Below are 23,493 nucleotides of genomic sequence, written 5' to 3'. Positions count from 1 at the left end.
ATGTGTATATATATATATATATATATGTATGTATATATATATATATATATATACTGTATATATATCTGTATATATGTATGTATATATATATACATATATATACATATATATATATATATATACATATATATATATATATATATTAGCGTCTGACTTTCATTCAATCTACTGCTATTTTCCACTTAGTATTTACACCGATTGTTGATATATTCATTTGAACTAATTTTAAATCTTTTGATTTCAGTTTTGGTACGACTACAAACTACAATGGGAACCCGAAGAGTACGGGGGCGTACAGATGCTGCACGTACCTTCAGATCATATATGGAGACCTGATATCGTGCTCTATAACAAGTGAGTTTCAAAAAGGCCCAGAGAGAGAGAGAGAGAGAGAGAGAGAGAGAGATTTTCAATATTATCAGGTGAAAGAATTTCTTCTCTAATACCGTGAGAGAGAGAGAGAGAGAGAGAGAGAGAGATTTCCAATAATATCAGGTGAAAGAATTTCTTCTCAAATACCGTGAGAGAGAGAGAGAGAGAGAGAGAGAGAGAGAGAGAGAGCTTTTGATAGTTGATTGCTATTATGCACCAAAGTTATTTATATTTTCACAACGGAAATTATTTTTGGGGAATTAATACTGTAAAAAAAATTTGGAGTGATTACAATAAAAAAATTTGAATGATAACAGCACAAGTGTTTTTAATAATTACAATATAGGTTTTCCTGGGGATAATGACAATAAAAGTTTTGGGGGAATAATTACAATAAAAGTCTTTTGGGAATAATTATAATAAGTTTCTATGGGAATGATTACAATTAAATGTTTTTGGGAATAATTAAAATAAAAGTTTTTTCGCAAAATGATTACAATAAAAGTTTTTTGGGGAATAATTACAATAAAAGTTTTTGGGGAATAATTACAATAAAAGGTTTTGGGGAATAATTGTAATAAAAGTTTATTTTTGGAATAATTACATCAAAAGTTTCTTTAGAATAATAACAATTAAATTTATTTTTGAAATGATTACAATATTTTTTTTTGGAATAATTACAATAAAAGATTTTTGGGAATAATTACAATAAAATTTCTCTCTCTCTCTCTCTCTCTCTCTCTCTCTCTCTCTCTCTCTCTCCAATTCGGTTAATCGAAGACAATTGGAAACGACATTGCACCATTTAATGTAAACTGCTAATTGCAACCCGGGACGTTTAAAAGTGTTTGCGTTCGATAACAATGCTTTAATCATACGCTCCCAGTTGTCCTACATAATGCGTATAATGCGTACCTTTTAATGGATGGCGTTCATCAATCATCAAGGGAAGTATTGATGACATTCATTACGCCATTGCGTAGATCGGCGTTCATTAGTGATACGCCTCATTTAATTCAAAAGCAATTTAACATTACGGTTTTGGGCGTTTATGCCATCCGTTGTTTACATGGTCGTGTTGATTTTGATTTTTTTTTATTATTGTTTTTTAGAGAATTATTTTGGTGTCATGTTGCTAGAATTTTTTTCAGGTCGTGATGCTATTATTTATATATATATATTATATATATAAATTATGTATGTATATATATATATATATATATGTATATATAATTTTTATAGCAGTATATTGTTTAAAATTTATATCTATGGTTAATGTGATTATATATGTATTTGTTTATATATGAATTGTATATATTTGTGTGTGTGTGTATGCGCATGTATGTATATATATATATATATATATATAAATATATATATATATATGTGTGTGTGTGTGTGTATGTGTGTATGCATTGACATTTTTTATATATAATTTCGAAATATGCCGGGGGAGATATATATTTGACCACGTGAATCTGTGTAAGACAGCAATAATGTACGTATTTAATATATATAAAAAAGAAAGTCTGGAAATGTATGAAAAATGACGGTGGAGAATTTCAACATTGGCGGTAGTAAAAGAAGATGAGGAAAGAAAATTAAATTGGAGTCGATTGAAAATGGAATGGGAAGTTGATGGAATGGGCGTGTTATGGCGATTGTTGGGGAGTTGAATGGCAAGGTGATCTGATGGAAATAAAGACGGACCCTTTTTTTTTTTTTTTTTTTTTTTTTTTTTTTTTTTGCAAAGAAAATATTGCAGGAAGAGTTAAGAACAGAGCGAGAATTTAGTTTGTTTATCTACACAGCTTAGGACTATGAAGTGTGAAGTGGTTGTGGTGGCCGATGTAGTAACGTCCCTGACTGGTAATCGCCAGACTGGGGTTCGAGTCCCGCTCAAACTCGTTAGTTTCTTTGGTCGCTCAAACCTCACCATCCTTGTGAGCTAAGGATGGGGGTTTTGGGGGAGCCTATAGGTCTATGTGCTGAATCATCAGCAGCCATTGCCTGGTCCTCCTTGGTCCTTGCTTGGGTGGAGAAGGCTAATCATATGTTTAGATGGTCAGTTTCTTGGGCATTGTCCTGCTTGACAGGGCAATGTTACTGTCCCATGACTCTGCCATTCATGAGCGGCCTTTAAACCTTTAAGCGGGAGATGAAGAATGTAGAAGTACTGATTCAAAAGTTCAATATAGAGACGACTGGCAAAATCTAATCGAGGCCCTTTGCGTCAGTAGGCGTAGAAGGAGATGATGATGTCCTTTTAAGAAGTTACCTGAATGAATGGGCAGAATAGTAAAGGAAAAGTGGGTGATCTAGAAAAAGAATGTTGAGAATTGATTAACTGATTGATTGTTTTTTTTTTTTTTTTTTTTTTTTTTTTTTTTTTTTGAGGACAAAGTCTAAAAATTTATATATTTCATGTATGGATCTTGAACAAACAGTTGACAAATTGTTGATTTGCGTAGAATTGTGAAGAAAGAAAAAAGGATGGCAAAGATGAAAGACAGTGTGAGTCGCTGTTTTATTATCTGATTGAGGATTGGAAGTTAGTGAAATTAATACATATTATTTATGAATCATTGATAAAGTTGATTTTTTTTTCTTTCTTTATTTTTTCTCTCTCGTAATGGCTCTATTCAATAACGAAAACTCAAGTTAAGGTGTATTTGTTTGGCCAAATGTATCTAATTTTTTTTGAAGGTTGAAATTATTGTTATTTGTGTGTTTTTTTCTTTTCTAGAATTAAACGAAGTTATGGTAGAATGTTTATTAATTTGGCCATAGGAAATTCAGTTAGGCCTATATATACATAGACGCATTATATATATATATATATATATATACAGTATATATATGTGTGTGTATATAATATATATATACATATATATATATATATATATACAGTATATATATGTGTGTGTATATAATATATATATATATATATATCCATATATATATATATATATATATGTATATATATACAGTATATATACCGTATATGTGTGTATATAATATATATATATATATATCCATATATTATATATATATATATATCTCCATATATATATATATATATATTGTACATATATATATACAGTATATATGTGTATATAATATATATATATATATATGTGTGTGTGTGTGTATATATATATAATATATAGATATATATATATATATATATATGTATATATATACATACTCTAATTTCATATTTACGGTAAAGAATGATATTTTGTTTACTTGAATCTAATATCTTCTGCAATTTTACTTATGTTTACAGTACCTTTAGATTCATTATTATTATTATTATTATTATTATTATTATTATTATTATTATCATTATTTGCTAAGCTACAACCCTAATTGAAAAAATCAGGATGCATAAGCCCAAGGCCTTGTGAAGTGTAACTTACTCATGAAGTCCCAATTATCCCTCGACAGCGCTGACGGTAACTTCGAGGTGACATTGGCCACAAAGGCCACCCTCCACTCGGATGGCCTGGTCGAATGGAAGCCACCGGCCATCTACAAGTCTTCCTGCGAGATCGACGTCGAATTCTTCCCCTTTGACGAGCAGACTTGCGTCATGAAGTTCGGCTCTTGGACTTACGACGGGTTTCAGGTGGGTGGGAGTAGTAGTAGTAGTAGTAGTAGTAGTAGTAGTAGTAGTAGTAGTAGTAGTAGTAGTAGTAGTAGTAGTAGTAGAGTAGCTAAGGTACAACCGTAGTTGGAAAAGCAGAATATTTGGATGGCCGTGTTCATTATTATTATTATTATTATTATTATTATTATTATTATTATTATTATTATTAGCTAAGCTACAACCCTAGTTGGAAAAGCAAGATGCCATAAGCCAGAGGGCTCCAACAGGAAAAAATATCCCTGGGAGGAAGGAAATAAGGAAATAAATAAACGATATAAGAATTAATGAACAGTAAAAATAAAGTTTCTTAAAAACATTAATAACAATAAAACAGATATTTCATATATAAACTATAAACGGGAGGTATTTTTAGATTAACTCGCTAGTTAGTCCATCAGGTTTAAGTTTAGCTGCTAGAACTTGAAGTGAAATAATCTCATGTTTCAGGTGGACCTACGACATATTGAAGAGGAAACAGACACGCCGGTTGTAGACATAGGTGTGGATTTAACAGAGTTCTACATGTCCGTTGAGTGGGACATTCTTGCAGTTCCTGCTATAAGGTAAGAAATGATGTCCTTATGTTTGATTTCCACTAAATTGTTCGACTTTTTATCTTAGTGGGTGGTGATGATGGAGATTGTAAATAAAAGAAATTTTTATTGACAATTAATTTTGGTTATTTGAATATTAACAATTTTTGTTGACAATTAAATTTGGTTGTTTGAATATTAACAATTTTTGTTGACAATTAAATTTGGTTTTTTTTTTTAATATTAATTTTTTTATTGAAAATTAAATTTGTTTGTTTGAATATTAAAGGAAATTTTTATATTGACAATTAAATTTGATTGTTTGAACATTAAAAGAAATGTTTATTGACAAATAAATTTGGTTGTTTGTATATTAAAAGAAATTTTTATTGACAATTAAATTTAGTTGTTTGAATATTAAAATTTTTTATTGACAATTAAATTTGGTTGTTTGAATATTAAAAGAAATTTTATTGACAATTAAATTTGGTTGTTTGAATACTGGATTTTTTTTATTGACAATTAAATTTGAAGTCGTTTATGTTTCCTTTATTGAAATTAAATTGAATAATTCAAAGCTATTTAATTTGTTTGTAGGTCACTCAAAGCAATAATGAATTTGAATAAGAAATTAAATTTTTCAATTTTCATTACACCTAAAACTGTTGCTTAAATATCCTCTTTAAAATGAATATGACATCAACTCATGCTTTTCTGAAAAACGAAAAACATTAAAAACTAAAAATTCTTACAAAATATCCAATTCTCTTAACTTCAAATCCGTTGTTCGTATATTCCCTGTAAAATAACACCTTCAAAAGAAAAAAAAATTGACATCATGAAATCTCACTGTTCCGGAAACGAAAAGTTTTAAAAAGGTAGACTATTAAATTGTTTCCAATTGCCATGTCATCAAACTCGTTAATATATTTTCCATAAAAAGAATAATTTAACATTAACTCACACTTTATCAGAAACAAATTATTAAGAATAGTAATTTTTTTTACAATTTTTCCAATTATCTTGACTTCAAAAATTAGTTATATATTCCCCTCGAAATAGATTAACAATTAAGTCACGCTCTTCCAAGAACTAAAAGTGTTAAGACTAATAAATAAATTCTTATAAATGTTATAATTATCTTGACACCCACACCCATTTGTTCATATATTCCTTATAAAATTACCCATAAAAAGAATTTAACATAACTCCCGCTCTTCTAGAAGCGAAAAGTATAAAAAGACTAAATATATTCTCCATAAAAAATGAGGATTGGTTTCTTTACGTTTATTGCAAAAAACACACTGTGTGACTTATTCACTGCTGGCGCCATGATTTCGTTGTGTCAACTGTCAAATTCTGAATATAAACAAACAGACGACAAACAATATACCTACAACGCCATCTAAATACAGAGCTGTCAAACTATTGTGTTCACTTTGGAGTTGACAACTAGTGTATTGACATTCATATTTTGAGCCTTCCTATCTTCCTTCAGTATATAGTCCTTGCTCTCTACCTTCCAGAAATGAAAAGTATTACACAAATATTTTTCCCCAAAAATAAAAGAATTTATCTAAACTAACTCACTATTCCAGAAATGGAGAGTATTATAAAACTAGAAATATATTCCCCATGAATAAAAGAATTTATCAAAACTAACTCACTATTCCAAAAAGGAAAGGATTTAAAAAACGATAGATATATTCCCCATAAAAAGAGAATTTATCATAACTAACTCATGCTATTCCAAAAATAAAAATATTTTAAAAAACTATAGATATATTCCCCATAAAAAAGAACTTATCATAACTAACTCATGCTATTCTAGAAACAAAAATATTTTAAAAAAACTATAGATATATTCCCCATAAAAAGAGAATTTATCATAACTAACTCATGCTATTCCAAAAATAAAAATATTTTAAAAAACTATAGATATATTCCCCATAAAAAAGAACTTATCATAACTAACTCATGCTATTCTAGAAACAAAAATATTTTTAAAAAACTATAGATATATTCCCCATAAAAAGAGAATTTATCATAACTAACTCATGCTATTCCAAAAATAAAAATATTTTAAAAAAACTATAGATATATTCCCCATAAAAAGAACTTATCATAACTAACTTTTGCTATTCCAGAAATAAAAATATTAAAAAAACTATAAATATATTCCTTATAAAAAAGAACTTATCATAACTACCTCTTGCTATTCGAAAAATAAAAATATTTAAAAAAAAACTATAGATATATTCCCCATAAAAAGAACTTATCATAACTAACTTTTGCTATTCCAGAAATAAAACTATTAAAAAAAAAAACTGAAAATGTATTCCCCATGAAAAAAAATAATTTATCATAACTACCTCTTGCTATTCGAAAAATAAAAATATTTAAAAAAAAACTATAGATATATTCCCCATAAAAAGAACTTATCATAACTAACTTTTGCTATTCCAGAAACAAAAATATTAAAAAACTATAAATATATTCCCTATAAAAAAAGAACTTATCATAACTAACTCATGCTATTCTAGAAATAAAAATATTTTTAAAAACTATAGATATATTCCCCATAAAAAAGAACTTATCATAACTAACTCATGCTATTCCAAAAATAAAAATATTTTAAAAAAACTATAGATATATTCCCCATAAAAAAGAACTTATCATAACTAACTCATGCTATTCCAGAAACGAAAAGTATTAAAAACTATAAATAGATTCCCCATAAAAAGAGAATTTATCCTAACTAACTCTCTACCTTCCAGAAATGAAAAGTATTACACATGTTGTGATGAGCCATACTTGGACATCACCTTCAACATAACAATGAGACGGAAGACCCTCTTCTACACTGTGAACCTCATCATCCCCTGCATGGGGATTTCCTTCCTCACCGTCCTCGTCTTCTACTTGCCCTCGGATTCTGGGGAGAAGGTATTTCTCAAAGGCATTTCCTTCCCTGTGTTAACTCAAGGTGGTTTCAAAATATTATAGTTTCTCTATTGATTTGATTTTAAAGAGTATCCTATCCTCTTTCCTCTTTCATTTGTTGTTTTACTCTGGTAGATTTTAAACTTTTGCAAGTGGCTGTGAGGTACTTGAGAGACCCTAGGGTATATATAGGATGTGAAAAAGTCTACATTTTCCACTTCCAACTGTTGTTTTATTCATGGTAGATTTTAAACTTTTGCAAGTGGCATTTAGGTACTTAAAAGACCCCATAGTATATATATATATATATATATATATAGTATGTGAAAAAGTCTACATTTTCCACTTCCAACTGTTGTTTTATTCATGGTAGATTTTAAACTTTTGCAAGTGGCTGTGAGGTACAGTATATTGAGGTTTTTAAAAGACCCCGGGAGATATATATATATATATATATATATATATATATATATATATATATATATATATATATATATATATATATATATATATATACATATACATATACATATACATATACATATACATATACATATATATATATATATATAGTATGTGAAAAAGTCTACATTTTCCAATTTCAACTGTTATTCATGGTAAATTTTAAACTTTAGCTTATGATAGTGGAGACCCGAGGGTATAGCACGTGAAAAAGTCTAAATTGATTAAGATATATTTTAAGCACAGTATGTAGGTACAGTTGATTTTAAAGCATTTACTGTGTAAGATTTAGATATACTATTGAGATTTGTGTACCTTAGATTTATTTAATCTTGTGTATTCATAAAGATAACTACATTTTCTGGTTGTATATGGTTTAGACAATCAGATTTGTGTGCAATCATTATTCTTGTGTATTCTTAAATCATTTTTTTTTTCAACAGTATATAAGAAGCTGCTCCAAAAATCTTGTACCAATGTTATTGTTTTTAGTTTATCTAAACTTTCTATAATCTTGCAGAAATTTCCATTATAACAATATTCATCATTTGTGTAAGAGTAGATATTATATATATATATATATATATATATATATATATATATATATCAGTTGTTTAAGATTACTTTATATAATTAATTTACCATTGAAGTTTTAATAATAGAGATTATAAACATTAGTACTGTACATTTCATATAAAAAAAAAACATTGTATTGTATACTGTGAAATCATAATAATAATGATAATAATATTTCAGGTTAGTTTGTCAATCAGCATTCTCCTCTCCCTGACTGTGTTCTTCTTGCTGTTAGCAGAAATTATTCCGCCCACGTCCCTCGTTGTTCCTTTATTAGGGAAATTTGTACTCTTCACTATGATATTAGATACGTTAAGGTAAGTTTTAAATCATCAGTTGTATTTTTCATATGTTGAAATCTTAGCATAGTTGGCTCAGCATAATTTTTTCATTGAAGATCTAAGTAACAATGACCCCAAAATGCCATAATCTACAGTTCGTCCAAATATCATTTGTTGAAATATTCATGTTATTGATTTTATATCTATATCTATAAAAGTTAGCATATTTAGGTAAACGTAATTTTTTCATTCAAAATCCAAGTAACAATAACCCCAAAATAATATTGGCAATTCGTCCTGAAAATAATTGTCAAAATATCCATGTTACTACCTTGAGGTATTATGTGCAATGCCTTATAGTATTTTATCATATTCATGACTTTTTTATTTCCACCATTTTTGTCACGGTGGTAGTTCTAAACGTTCATTTCTGCGTCCAAAAAATATCTGTCAAAATACCCATGTTATACCTTGAGGTGCTATAGTCAATTTTTTTGAGTGAGGCAGATTTGCACGATCACAGGGGTGCCCCTTTAGCTCGGAAAAGTTTCATGATCGCTGATTGGTTGAACGAGATAATTCTTACCAATCACATAGCAGGAAGCTTTTCTGAGCTAAAAGGGCACTGCAGCGAGTCAGTAGAAATGCACCTCATTAAAAAAATGAGTATACGTACAATGGCTCACAGAATTTTATCATATTTATCACTGTTGTTTATTTTCAGCATTTGTGTCACGGTGGTAGTTCTAAACGTTCATTTCCGCTCACCTCAGACCCACACAATGGCTCCCTGGGTCAGAAGAGTCTTCATTCATATTTTACCTCGTCTGCTGGTCATGCGCAGACCCCAGTATCAAATGGATAGGCACCGGTAGGTTTTTAGTACCTTTCATTATATTTGCTTATATTCTGGGTTTTTCCCTCTGTTGTACATATGAATATCAAGAATCTGTGATATATAAGTTGCTAGGATTTAGGTAATCATAGCCATTTTTCCTTTCCTCACTGGGCTATTTTCCCTGTTGGATCATCTGGGCTTATAGCATCCTGATTTTCCAACTAGGGTTGTAGCTTAGCTAGTAATAATAATGATAATAGGGTTAGCAATAAATAATTCCCTATTGGTATTAGACTCAGATCCGTGATTGAATTATTGTTTCGTTCCAGCTAAAATTGAACAAACTCCTCAAGATCGTGGGACCTGTAATGAAAATAGTAAATTCTTTTTTTCATTTATGTCAGTTTATAACCAAATTATTTACTTTACTTTACCATTTTCATTACGTGTCCCACGATCTTTAGGAGTTTGTTCAGGTGATGTGAATTTATTAGAGATATTTCAGACGAGAAGAGAGTTCATCACAAATGTAGCTGAAAATTAGTTTAGGTATAGAATTACTATAAGGTTATAGTGCATCATCTAGGTACATATGTCTTAATGTGTATCTACTTGTGTGTACATGGTGCATGTACTAGTGTTATTATACATATATTCACATACCATATATATTCATAAGCATATGTATATACAGTATAATTGACCTGGGATATTTATTCAAAACTTTCAGATACTGTATCAGTAAATATTCACTAGTTCATCACAATTTCCTGACATTTATAGTACACCAATTTTTTTTTATGGCCTTACACACCACAATTTTGTCAAGGTAAATTTCTCTGTAGTATCATGCTCACTTGTGATATCCTAGGCTTCGTAAATCTCTTATTTGTTATCAATACAGTATATCAAAATATTGACATTCATCAACACAGTCTAATTAAATAATCCTTATCATCTAAACTTGCTATATGATTTGTGCATTTACCTCATTTAACTCTATTCCCAAGCATTTGTTTCCCCAGGAAAAAATTATTCATTCACTGACAGAGATAAAAATAAAAGAAGTGTAATGTAAAAGGCTCTGAAATCCAATGAGCAACCATTTAAAAAACTCCAATTATGAGTTAGCAATTTAAGTGTAGCAATGTTGAGTTTAAATGATAAAATCACATTACTGTACAGTACTTCAAATCTTTTTGAACTAATCGGGACATTATCTGTGTTTCCTGATGTTACTCATAAAGATTTTTGCAACCAACTGCAGGATTTCATTAAAAAATTTACTTTTAACTAAAATTACTTCACTAGTAGTACTTATTTACATTATGAATAACCATTTAGAAATAATTTGCTATACGGTATTTCTATTATAAATCTTTAGCATTATTTAGAAGTATGGGGCTCAGGTGCAGTATGTTTGCCATAGTTCAAAGCATCACAGTATGTAAAAGTAATCTTGCTTCCAAAACCCCTCAGTGCTTACGGTATTCATATTTGTACACAGAATACCTCTTCACTGTCTAAATGGGAAGAACGATGAAGTGATTTGCCCTAGGCAGAGGTTTATGAGTAACATTCTATTTTTTTCTACAATTAGAGGTACAGACACACTTAAGACTTCAGTACATGCTTAACAATATAGGTAATCTAACCTGACTTAAACTAACCTAACCTAACCTAACTAATCATCACCTTATGTTCTGACCTCTGTACATAAATATTATTCTTAGCAGATACAGTATGTCAAATTTCAACACTTACCCCAAAACAATCTTGTTTGGTATGTATTTATTTTGTTCTTATTTTGAAGTTTGAATCTTCGTAATACAGTAAATGATCTATTGTCTTTCCATTACCTCAAAAAGTATTGTTATTAAAATGGCCCTCTCCAAAAAAACCATCAGAATGGTCTTCTAGGAGTAACTTGGCGAGATTTGTGAAAGGCTCTAGATTTTGGCATTTTCGTATATGCTGCTAAAAAGTTTTACCGTTAATACTTTTATGTAATAAGCAATCACAGAGTAAAATATGTAAGTTTAAAGTTAGGGAATCTTTGAAGAGATTTGCCTGTTTGGAAGGCTTCACGCTAATAATTTCATATGAACATGTGTAAAGGCAAGAAGTGAGGAAAATTGGTTGAAAGTTGTTGCTTTACAACTAATGTCATAATGGTTACCAATTGTCTGTGTTATAGCAGCTTCAACTCAAGAAACTCCAAATAAATGGAGGAATTAACACGGTATGATACTTTCCCGGATGCATCAGAAACAGGATGTGGTTATTGTCAGTAAGCATGATGCGAGAAATATAACTACTCAATTTTTTTTTGTGAGCCAGATTTGCACCGACTCGCAGGGGTGCCCTTTCAGCTCGGAAAAGTTTCCTGATCACTAATTGGTTGGACAAGATAATTCTAACCAATCAGATAGTGGGAAACTTTTCCGAGCTAAAAGGGCACCCCTTCGAGTTGGTTCAAATCTGCCTCGCTAAAAAGAATTGACTGTAGAAGTGGTCGTCTGAAGCTAGGAGTTTTCGGGTTGAGATTCATCGAAAGCAATGAGATGGGGATGGTTAATGCTGCTCCGAAGTGGATGTTATCAAGGAGGAAGTGAATAAATGCTATTTCTGAAGAAATGACTGATAAGACTTTGCAAGTACACTGGGCATGTTTTGGTCTATTTCTTCTGGTATTTCCCATGGCGTTATACATGCCATGTGTTGAAGTCTTTAAGACTGGAGATACTCTCTTCTAATTGTGTCATATTGTCTGTTACTATAATATATATCAACCCAAAAGTAATGTTACTTTTGATCTTTCTGTAAAGTAACAAACCTTCAAAAGTCAGGTACTGTAGTAGGTTGGCAAAGGCACCAGCTACCCGCTGAGATACTACAGCTAGAGAGTTATTGGGTCCTTTGACTGGCCAGATAGTACTACATTGAATCCCTCTCTTGTTAAAGATCTTTTTTCCTTTGCCTGCATGTACACAGAATAGTCTGGCCCATTCTTTGCACATCGTTCTCTTTCCCCACACATCAGACAACACTTAAGATAACCAAAAAAAAAAATTCTTCTTCACTCAAGGAGTTAGCTACTCCACCGTAATTTTCAGGTGACTACTTTCCTCTCGGTAAGGATAGAAGAGACACTCTAGCTATGGTAAGCTGTTCTTCTAGGAGGCCTCTCCAAAATCATACCAATGTTGTCTAGTCTTGTGTAGTGCCATAGCCTCTGTACCATGGTCTTCTACTATCTTGGGTTAGAGTTCTAGTGCTTGAGGGTACAGTCAGGCACATTATTGTTTCCTTATTTCCTTTCCTCGCTAGAATATTTTCATTGTCGTAGCTCTTGGGCTTATAGCTTCCTGCTTTTCCAACTAGGGTTGTGGCTGAGCTAGTAATAACAATTATATTAATGATCTGCCCATCACAATCTTCTGTTATCCTTTGGAGTTTGCTGCATAAAAGTTCAACAAAGAACCTTGTGCATCATTTAGGAGATGGAGAGCACTCAAAGCAAATGTTGGATGCACACTTTTTCTTCTTTCTGGAAGGGTGAGAGATGTGACTGATTCCAATCACTTTGTGAGCTTTCCACATGGGAATATTTAGAAAGGGAGCATCCAGTTTCATGGTCCTATTTCATTGTTGGTATTTTAACTACCTTTTAATTTGGAATATGTATGCAAGAATGTTCTTCCCCCACCTTCTGTTAAAGAAAACATTGCATGAAGAATTTGATAAGTTTCAGCTTGAAATACCAAGGATATATAGTCCATAAACTCTTGTAATCCTCAGGTACTTTAGGATAATCGACCGTATTACCTATTCTGACTCAGGATTATGAACCTCTTGTTTTTTTTTCAATGCTGTATTCATAGAAGATAAACTATTTCTAACTTCATTATATTTGTTGGGCCTGTAAGGTAGAAACTGTCTCAAGTTGGTTTTATTTTACTTTAAATCATTGGGCATAATGAAAGTGCTGTGTCTCTACTAAACTTTCCACTTTCAGAATCTCATGGATACACATCTTGGCTAATTATACTTGATTGTAGTTTTAGCAAAGCAGTGTTGGGTTTCATCAGTGCTCTGAAAAAACCTAGAGAACTTTAATTGGCTTTGAATAAGGATTTTCTTTATAGACTCATGTCCATCGTCATTTCTTAAAGCCATAAGAGCAGAACTACACATATTTCTTGGGTAGGGACATAGCCTCTTTACCATGGTCTTCATGGTCTTCCACTGTCTTGGGCTAGAGTTATTTTGCTTGAAGGTACACTGAGGCACAATATTCTATCTATTTCTTTAGTTCCTATCCTCTCTGGGCTATTTTTTTTCTGTTGGAGCCCTTTGGCTTATAACATACTCCATGTCCAAATAGGATTGTAGCATAGCTAGTAAAAAATAACACACCATTACACATACTGCAGATTTAAGGTTTTGAACATTTTATGTACCCCATAAAAAATATGATGTGGCCTGTATTGTGCAGTAGTTTATTTTGCTTTTCCAAGCTGAATGAATGTACAGTATTGTATTTTTCATAAAGGTACTTTTGTTTTAATTGTGTACATATGGAAAGTTACAGATAGGATTTTTGGCCAATCTTATTAGTTCCCTTTTCTCCAGTATAATGTAGATGGCCTTATTAATACCACCGTGCAGATTCCTCCTTTTGGAAAATTGAATCATGCTGTGATTTTATAAATTGCTAAGGTCATAGTTATTTTGAGGATTCTGGTCCTCATGTATATTTCTTCTATCTTTAAACTTGAAATATTCATCTAACCAATCATTGATTTTTTGTACATTTTTTTTTTTTTTTAAATCCAGTAGACTGAATGTTTATGTTTAATTTTAGTTAATATTTTTCATGCCAGCAAATAGTACTTATATAATAGGAGATAAAATTTTCTGCGGTTTTTTATCATTTTTTTTAATATGATGAATATACTAGAGTAAGCACAAGTGGTATATGAATTTAGACTGATAGCCATTAATATTTTTCCACTGTGATTTATTTTTTTCTAAGTGTACTTCACCACCATAGTAGTCATGTCAAAACAAATTATCTATATGTTCCAAAATGTTATAATTTTTAGCCCCATGTCACTTCTTTGCACAGCAGTTACAGAAATAATATGCTTAGTCGTGTCATCTCTCACCATCATTTCTTAAGTGTTAATGTTTCCCATGCCCGCCCGTCCTGGCTGACGCCCACAGCACAATCAACAGGTAGTACAGATCACTCACCCTGCCATCAGTGCATGAGAGTACATAGGGACTAGATTAGTTTATCTGGTATCTGGTATATACATATATATATTTATATACATAGAGTTAACGAGATTAAAGAATGGCTCATCCTTTTGATAATAACTTGTGACTGATTTTCATATACGGGTGATTATTTTGAAGGATTGTCTCCCATTAAAGCGATGTAATAATTAAGATACATTTCTACCGGCTTGTTTTATATAACGAACCATGAATTTTTTCCCTAATAATGGGAGAGATTCTTTCTTGATAATCATCTAGAATTTAAAACCTGTAACTTTTCTTCCTAATTTGTACCTTACCTTATTTGACTCCCCATATGTATAGTAGTTACCTTTGGTATTGATACAGTCTGTATCAATTGTAGTTGATGTTTTATTAATTACTCTCTCATTAATTAACGTTACCTGATAAACCGAGGGAATATCTTCATTCTTTTATGTAAGGTACTATAATTGTTAGCCTAATGTTTATACTGTACTTTTAACGGACAAATGACTAAACCATTCATAATCTCGTTTAGTAAATAGAATCCTTAGCTAGGTAATCCTAAGGACTCATTTGAATTTGTATATAGAATCAGCACTGTATGAAAATTATGAAATTTCCCTTTCTTTCTTCTAAATAAAAACAAGAAATGAGAAAAAACTTGTACGCCATAATGGAAGGAGAAAAAAAAAAAAAACGTGTGCTTTTCAGTAATGGAACCATTCCCCCCCAGATTAATCTGAATTTCGCTCCTTAGGAACCACCATGAAAGCGCACTCTTTAGCATCAAAGAATGTTGCCGGTATGCAAGCTCCTCCACACCTTTGTCAGTTTTGAAACAAGCCCTTTATTTTCAATTCGCTTCCTGCATTGCATGAATCTCTTAGTTCTTTTATTGCATAATCTCTCATTATTTTTTGTCTTTTTACTTAGATCCTTTTCTTTTGATTTCCCGCACCCGTATTGATTTTGCACAAATTTTTCGTCTGTTCTGGTTGATATTATAGGCATGTCTTAGGACCCATGGAAAGGACCCATGGAAGTGAGGTAGTAGACTTAGTCATTTTAGGCTGGTGACCTTTTATTTGACTTTGCAGATGGCTGATTACAGATTAGGGTAAAGGAAAGATTTTATCACGTGTTTATTTTAACTTTTGGGGTCTGCTTTCTTGATAGGCTGGAACATAAATACACACAATCACTGCGATACAAAAAAAAGTACCAAAATGTACTTGGATAAAATCCAACTGCCCTCAGAACCATTTTACTTTTACCGTTGTATACTGCTTAAGATTTGTTGTGTTTTCTGCTGTTGACTGCTAGATTAATAATTTCCATTGTTCATTACAAAATTAATTATGTATAGTTATTGATTAGAACAAAGAGGATTTCCTAGTCTTAAAATTGGTGACATATACTGAGCATTCAAAAATGTTCAAAATAATAACCAACATTAAAAAAAAGGAAACATGTAACTAAAGTACAGTGTTTGATACCTTGAAATGTACAAAATTTTAACATGAAAGCCCTTTATGAATGTAGTTAACTCTGCAATAGAGGAAGCAATATTTCTTAAAAGTTGTTGAATATACTGCGAATAGAAATTTTATTGTATTATTAAGTTGCGCAGGTGATAGGCTGTATTTTTCTAAATATATGTTTTTAAAAGCCTTCACACAATATTTCTATATATTGATTTAGTTGAAAAACTTGATGGGTACTGAAGTTGAAATTATTAATGTTTTTGTTTAACAAGAAGAATTGCTGCTTTAGTAGGATTAATTTTATTTAGCTATTTCTCTCTCTGAGTGGCATAACCTTTTAAACATTTTTCATATATTTAGTTTTTAATTTTCTAATGTAAATCTGCAATTTTAAAGAAGAGTAATTAGCATTAAAATTTTTACCATTAAGGAAGGTACTGTATTGAGGACTTAAGTTTGGGAGATTTCATGTGGAGCAGTGGTATGTAATGTGGTGTTTGTAAGTCACTCATTCTTAATGGTCAGCTAGGGAAGAAAACGTAATGTATTAGGTAAAATATCTAGATTTCTAGATTTTTGCAGCTTCCATTTCAGAGCACTTGAGCTGTCTGTGCTTAAGCTGTCGAGTGTAATACACTTTTATGTTTGTGCTTGCCAAAGTTGGCTCTCTGTTAAAGATCCTATACTGTACAGTTTTGAATTTTATTGGGTCATAATAAATATATGCAGTACAAGTACATTTGTGAAAGGTTTTTACATAAAAAAGTACGATAAATAGTTTTTATGTTTCGCAAGTTATATGTGAGTAAACATGCAGTATACTTTTGCTATTGTAAACTATCTAATTACGAGCTAAGAATGAACATTTGTATTTAAGTCTTTAGTTTAATTAAGCAGCTCTGTAGTTTTGTATCATATATTGTGGTTTCTTTTCATATTTTGAGGTCATAACTTTTGTCAGACTACTCGTTAAAGAATATATCATCATTTATGTTCCAGGGTCGTATGTATGTATCTATGTATGTATGCATATATATACTGTATATATATATATATATATATATATATATATATATATATATATATATATATATATATATATATATATATATATATATATATATATATATATATATATATATATATGTTTATAAATATGTACTTTATATATGTGTATATGTATATGTATACAGTATTCTAAATAGACTATACACTTTAGAATTTTGTTCCATGGGTTCATTTGTAGCCTATATACAGTATATTTTTTAAACCTGTAAAGGAAGCTTAGGAATGGTTGCATGACGTACCACGCATTTTGTTTTTTTTATGAATGAATGACGAATGACGTCGCCGTGTCGTTTCTCTATGGGCACAGAGTTGTAGATATACAAATTATATGTATTTTGTATTTACTCCGGTAAAAAGTTGATGAACCTCTGGAAAGGGTAACATTTTTACGGAAATTGGTAGCAGTTGTGACTGAAAACGATGTGTCGAAGCTTTTAATCATTCCACGCTCATATTACATTATCTCTAGTTTGCATTTTATGATTTATCTTTACAAATAATTATAAGAAAATATCCCATAACTAATTTTTTTAATGCTAGTCTTTCGACTTGCTTTTATGCTTTCTCTTGAAGTAACCTCTCGTTCATTCCTAGGAGTCAATGCCCTTTATTTAAATTTCATAGCTAGTCTTATGAAGCATTCAACAAATACTCAGGGCTAGTTCAGAGTTGCTTGGACAGGCCTGTCAAAATATGTAAGGTCCTTGCTAATTTTCGTAGATATCAGCTACATACATATGCAATGTATGTAATATGTACACGTATGTCCATATTTATATACCTTTTTTCAGCATTATCTGCAAATAATTTTTCAATGTATGTTTGTTTTGCAGTTTTATAATTTGATTCAAGTGCTTTACCATAATGTGCAGTTTGAAGTAGTATCGGAGTTTATGATGTCTTTTTTTCCTAGTTTTTTTTTTTTTTTTTAATTAGAGTTATATGATTTACCTTTTGGTGGTTCTGTTTTAGCAGTTATGCATTAGTTCAGAATGGTTGTTGAATGCTTTCAGATTCAGCAATGTCAAACACTCAATATTAATGCTGCACACTACTGACTTAAGAAATGACAAAAGCCAGATTACAAGTAAAATGCCCGAGTTTTTTACATAATTAGTTTTAAAAGCCAATTTATGATCCGATGGAGCCAAAATTATGACTTGCTCTATTTTAATAACTTAACACCAACTTGATGACAGAGGCATAATATTTTTTTTCAGACACATGCTTGAGTAATTTGTATTTTTATTTTTCCTTAGGCTAGGTAACTTATTACCAAAAAGGTATGATTAAACAGCATTTTCAAATTAAAACTGCCCTTTTAAATGCAACTATAAACAGTCGTAAAAATTATGATAATTGATAAGTGCTTTATTTTCTATAGCACTACATAAATCATTTAGTTTTCAGCTTGTTTATATTAATGTGGTGTTTCCGCTAAGCCCCTTAACATTCCAGAAATGAATGGCTGTATAAATGTTAACATACTGAAGGGAAGTAATAATAGATGGAAATGTTTTAAGACATTTAATTTAATCAGGAATCAATCAAATAATTTTCTTGGAAAAAATGTACATATATATATATTTACCTTTTTTGTAATTTATATTGTATTCATTTGCAACAATGTTAGATGGAATTTGTTTAAGAAAATATCTCAGTGCACGTTGTCTAATGAAGTATATTTCCACAGCCTCTTCGCTAAAGCCAAATCAGGAATGCTACGTTCCTGCAATGGGGGTGACGTCCGAGATTCCTGTAATTATTATCAAGCAGGAGCTTTCCAGGAATCCAGAGACAATTCCTTTACGTAAGACTGTTAACATTATAGTCGCTGAGAATATACCTTACTGTGCCTGTATATCAAGCTATTACTGTATAAACCATATGGGCATTTTTATTCAGTTGAAGTACAGTTTATTTTATAGTTTCTTTAACTAGATTAAATTGTTTCATTTATAAAGGATGTGGTCATAAATGTACTGATATTACAAACCAGATATTGACTGCCATGATTATATTTTTTGAATTTCACGACATTTTAAAAGGATGTAATTATTTGAAATACTCAGCTATCACAACTAAATAATCATTTTTTATAGGAGTCATCAAGAGCTTCGAGATGCCATACGTGAAGGTTTGATGTACATGGATATGCCAGGTAGCCACCCCCGTTCTCCACGTGGAGAATATTCCCCAAGGTGATATATTAACCCATTTTATACGTTAAATTGTCGATGTTTTTATCAACAATAAAAGATGATTATGCTGTTATAGAAGACTGGTGTGTTCAGTGTCCTCATGTAATTTGCTAGTTTGTAATAATTGACTAATTTAACTTCCCTATGTGCATGATTAATTGAGTGCTTTTGGTTTTGTGATGTTATGATTTTTAATGAAACCTCGTGTATCTCTAGGTGTTATTCTCTTTCGGATAAAAAAAAAAACATACAGAATCATTTTCCCTGTTGTTATAATGAAATATTTTTTATGATGTTGAACATAATGGCCACAGTAAAGTTATTCTTTTGATGAAAATTAACATACTATTATTTTTGCATGTATTTTTGTATCGGGGTTTTTCAAGGTATAGTGTGATAATTTTGCAAAGGCATGGCTCATTGAATTTCCATTTCCCCTTATTTTGAAGATTTTGTTACATCACAGGTGAAAATTTTGATTTTTTTTTTTTGTAGTTTTGTGCACTTAAACCACAAATGTACTGTATTTCATCCTTAAAATTTGTATAGCCTCTGTTTCTGTTGTCTTGTCTTTAAGAGTGCTGTTTTCATTTCAACACCTTTTCCTGTTGCACACTAAGGTGAAGGAACTTTTCATCCACTTTTTATTGATTTTTTACTGGTATATACTTTTTAATGCATTATTTTCATAAAACTCTGCTCAAAGTCCAATAGTTCTGTAGCTTCAAGGCAATTTATGACCATTCCCAGTTCTCTTTACATCATTCATCTTGTTTCTTCCCAATCCATGTTTGATTTTTTCTTTATTTTAACATGTGATACAATGTATTAGAAATTTTCTCTAAATTATATTATGGTGAGGGGTAGATGGAGGTGGTTTGGGCATGCTCTTTGCACTCTCCAAGAGAGATTAGTTTCCCAAAATTTCAACTGGGCTCCACAAGGCACTAGAAGAGTTGGAAGACCCAGGCCTACATGGCTGAGGACTATGAAGTGTGAGGTAGAAGATGATGAATGGAGAAGTATTGATTTAAAAGCTGAAGATAGGGACAACTTGCGAAATCTAACAGAGGCCCTTTGCATAAATAGGTGTAGGAGGAGATGATGAGGATGATATTTCATGAGACCAAACTCAGGTAGAAGAATTGGTGGCTATATAAGGTTATTTACAGCTTGTTAGGTTCATGTGTATTTATTCAAAAGCCTATAGAATGTTCTTCAGTTAAGGTTAATGTATGTCTACATGGGAAATATTTTTTGGGTATTGGTGATCATTTATGAAATCTAAAGATTAGTGAATAAATGTAACTTAGAAGTTTTCAATATTAAACTTACCCGATAATCATGTAGCTGTCAACTCCGTTGCCCGACAGAATTCTATGGAGGGATACGCCAGCTATCACAATACTAGAAGGGGGTGTACTTACCAGCGCCACCTGTGGCCAGGTACTCAATCATTTGTTGTTGACACCTCCTCAATTATTCCTCTGTCGTGCTTCCGGCTAGACGTTCTGGGATACGCTCATGGTCTTCGAGTTTATTCATGGATATTTGGTGAAGTATTCTCTTAGATTAACGGCTGTCGCATACTGGAATCCTTTTTATATTAGCTAGTTAGCTTTTATATAAATACTGATTAACGGTTAATGAATTTTTGCTTGTTTTTGGATCACCCTTTGACTTACTCTTTGAAACAAGATGTCTGACGTTTCGCAAGCTCCCTCCCATAGACGATGTAGGTCTTGCAATAGGCGTATTCCGAAGGTCTCGGTAGATCCTCACACCGCTTGTTCTGACTGTAGGGACAGGCCCTGTCTATTAGAAAATCGGTGTGAGGAGTGCGCCGGACTTTCGGAATTGGATTTTGTACGTCTTTTAAAATATTCATCCAAGTTAGAGAGAACTAGAGTTAGGAGAAGTTCTTCTCACTCTTCTATGTTTTCCTCACCTCATGATCCCCTACCTTTTCCTACCCCTGTAGTGGCTACCCCCGAACCTACTGTGTGCCCTCCGCCTGATATGTCAACTGTTTTGCGTGCTATTCAGGCTTTAGGAGATAAAGTAGAATCAGTGGTAAGTGACCATAAGTCTCTGATGGCCGAGGTTAAAGAACTGAAGGTCAAGAGTGCAGTGGGTGGAAATAGTGCCAGTGCTGTGACGAGTGCTAGTGTCTGTGCAGTGCCAAGTGCTAGTGGTGCCAGTGTGGTGCGTGAGGATTTTTCTGTGCGAGCCAGTCGTCCTCCCAGTCCGGGACCTCTTGCAAGCTCCCATGCCCAGGGGAGAAGCAATGTCGAAGGGCTTAAGGGTTCGACAGGCCTTGTTAGGCGCACAGAATTATCCTCGGTGGTTGCGGGCGTGTCTTCCTTAGACCGTCACTCCCACCTGCAGACGATTGAGCCCGTCTTCTCGTTCGCTGATCTTCATGCAGGGAAGAAACGTTGGTCTCAGGTCTCGAGACCGCTTAAACGTAGAGTTCAGTCAGCGAGTGCTCAGCCAGGTTGTAGTCATTGGCTCAGCTCCGACTCGCCTCTGTCATCGGTCGACTGTACTCCGCCCAAGAGGAGTAAGGTTCTGCCTATACAGACCCCGACTGTGACTTTACCTCAGTCTGTTATCGTTTCTGCCGACCCCAAGTGGACCCTGCTTCAGTCCATGCAAGCTCAGCTTTCGGACTTGATGCGTGAGTGTCGGGCTGAGAGTGTTGCACCTCCTCCACCGCCTACACTCCCTCCACCTGTTCTCGCTCCGCCTGTGCTCGCCCAGCCTGCACCTGCTCCGCCTGTGCTCGCCCAGCCTGCACCTGCTCCGCCTGGTCGCAGCACCATCTGCCAGGCGTACGATGTTGAACCACTTTCGGAGTTTGCTGTTCACAGTGTTGTTCAGCCTCAGCCTTCTTTAAGGCAACCCTTGCTTTGGGATCAGGAGAGTTACACTCTTCCTCCTCCTCCCCTTGCTGCTCCACCAGTGGTGCAACTCTCGGTTGGGGTACAACAACCTCTCCCCTCCGTGAGTCTGTCTGCTCAACCAGCGCTGCACCGAGTTCAACCCTCATCTAGGCAAGCTCCTCTACACCATGGACTTGCGCCTCAGGAGCCTCAGCTTGCGAGAACTTTACCTTGTTCTGCGCAGCCTCAACCTTCTCATGCTCCACTCATCTCTCAGGAACAGGAACGGACTACTCCGCCTCCGTCCTCCGCTCAGCTTGTGCAAGCCTTGGGTGCAACTCTTGCTAGGAGTCAACCTCCTTCACCCATGCACCTGCCTTCTGCTCCGTCTGTTGTTCAGCCTATGCAGTCTGAACCTCAGGTTTTCCCTCAAGTTGAGGAAACCTCTGTTATTGTTCCTACCCGTTCTGACTCTGCGGTTCAGCATTCTGGTCCTTTTGCTTCGCTACCTTCTGCTGATGAAGTGTCGGATGATGAGGAGGCACATCTTGATCCCTCATCAGATGTGGAGGAGTCTAAGCTTTCTCCATTGTCTGTTGATTTTAGAAAGGTCTTGGCTCTACTCAGGGAGCTTTACCCTGACCACTTCGTCTCTGCTGTTCCCCGCTCTCCTCCATCTGAGTTTTCGCTAGGCGTACAACAAGCTAAGTCGAGCTATACTAAGCTTGTCCTAGCTAGATCCTCCAAGAGGGCCTTAAGGACCTTAGGGGAGTGGCTTCAGTCTAAACAACACCTGGGCAAGACTTCCTTCATGTTCCCTCCAACGAAGCTCGCTTCGAAAGGTTGCGTTTGGTATGCCACAGGGGAAGCACCAGGCTTGGGAGTTCCTGCCTCTGCCCAGGCTGACTTCTCAAGTCTGGTGGACTC

The 23,493-nt window shown here is 33.1% G+C and overlaps 1 protein-coding gene across 2 annotated transcripts in view; it reads left to right on the top strand.

The window, feature by feature from the left end:
• The first annotated feature begins 247 nt into the window (after nucleotides 1-247).
• Nucleotides 248-23,493, top strand: part of LOC137634507 (acetylcholine receptor subunit alpha-like) — a 38,646-nt gene continuing 15,400 nt past the window's right edge. For both annotated transcript variants that reach the window (XR_011042518.1, XM_068366948.1), the window contains exons 1-8: nucleotides 248-354; nucleotides 3,823-4,003; nucleotides 4,472-4,587; nucleotides 7,335-7,503; nucleotides 8,719-8,855; nucleotides 9,544-9,690; nucleotides 19,174-19,290; nucleotides 19,583-19,681. Coding sequence is in view for 1 of the 2 variants with exons in the window: in XM_068366948.1 (XP_068223049.1) it covers nucleotides 299-354; nucleotides 3,823-4,003; nucleotides 4,472-4,587; nucleotides 7,335-7,503; nucleotides 8,719-8,855; nucleotides 9,544-9,690; nucleotides 19,174-19,290; nucleotides 19,583-19,681 (1,022 nt within the window). In the remaining variant the exon portion in view is untranslated. The remainder of the gene's footprint in view (nucleotides 355-3,822; nucleotides 4,004-4,471; nucleotides 4,588-7,334; nucleotides 7,504-8,718; nucleotides 8,856-9,543; nucleotides 9,691-19,173; nucleotides 19,291-19,582; nucleotides 19,682-23,493) is intronic.

The sequence above is a fragment of the Palaemon carinicauda genome, chromosome 44, assembly GCF_036898095.1.
Source record: "Palaemon carinicauda isolate YSFRI2023 chromosome 44, ASM3689809v2, whole genome shotgun sequence".
NCBI classification, from domain to species: domain Eukaryota; kingdom Metazoa; phylum Arthropoda; class Malacostraca; order Decapoda; family Palaemonidae; genus Palaemon; species Palaemon carinicauda.
This window is presented reverse-complemented; position numbering and strand designations above follow the sequence as displayed.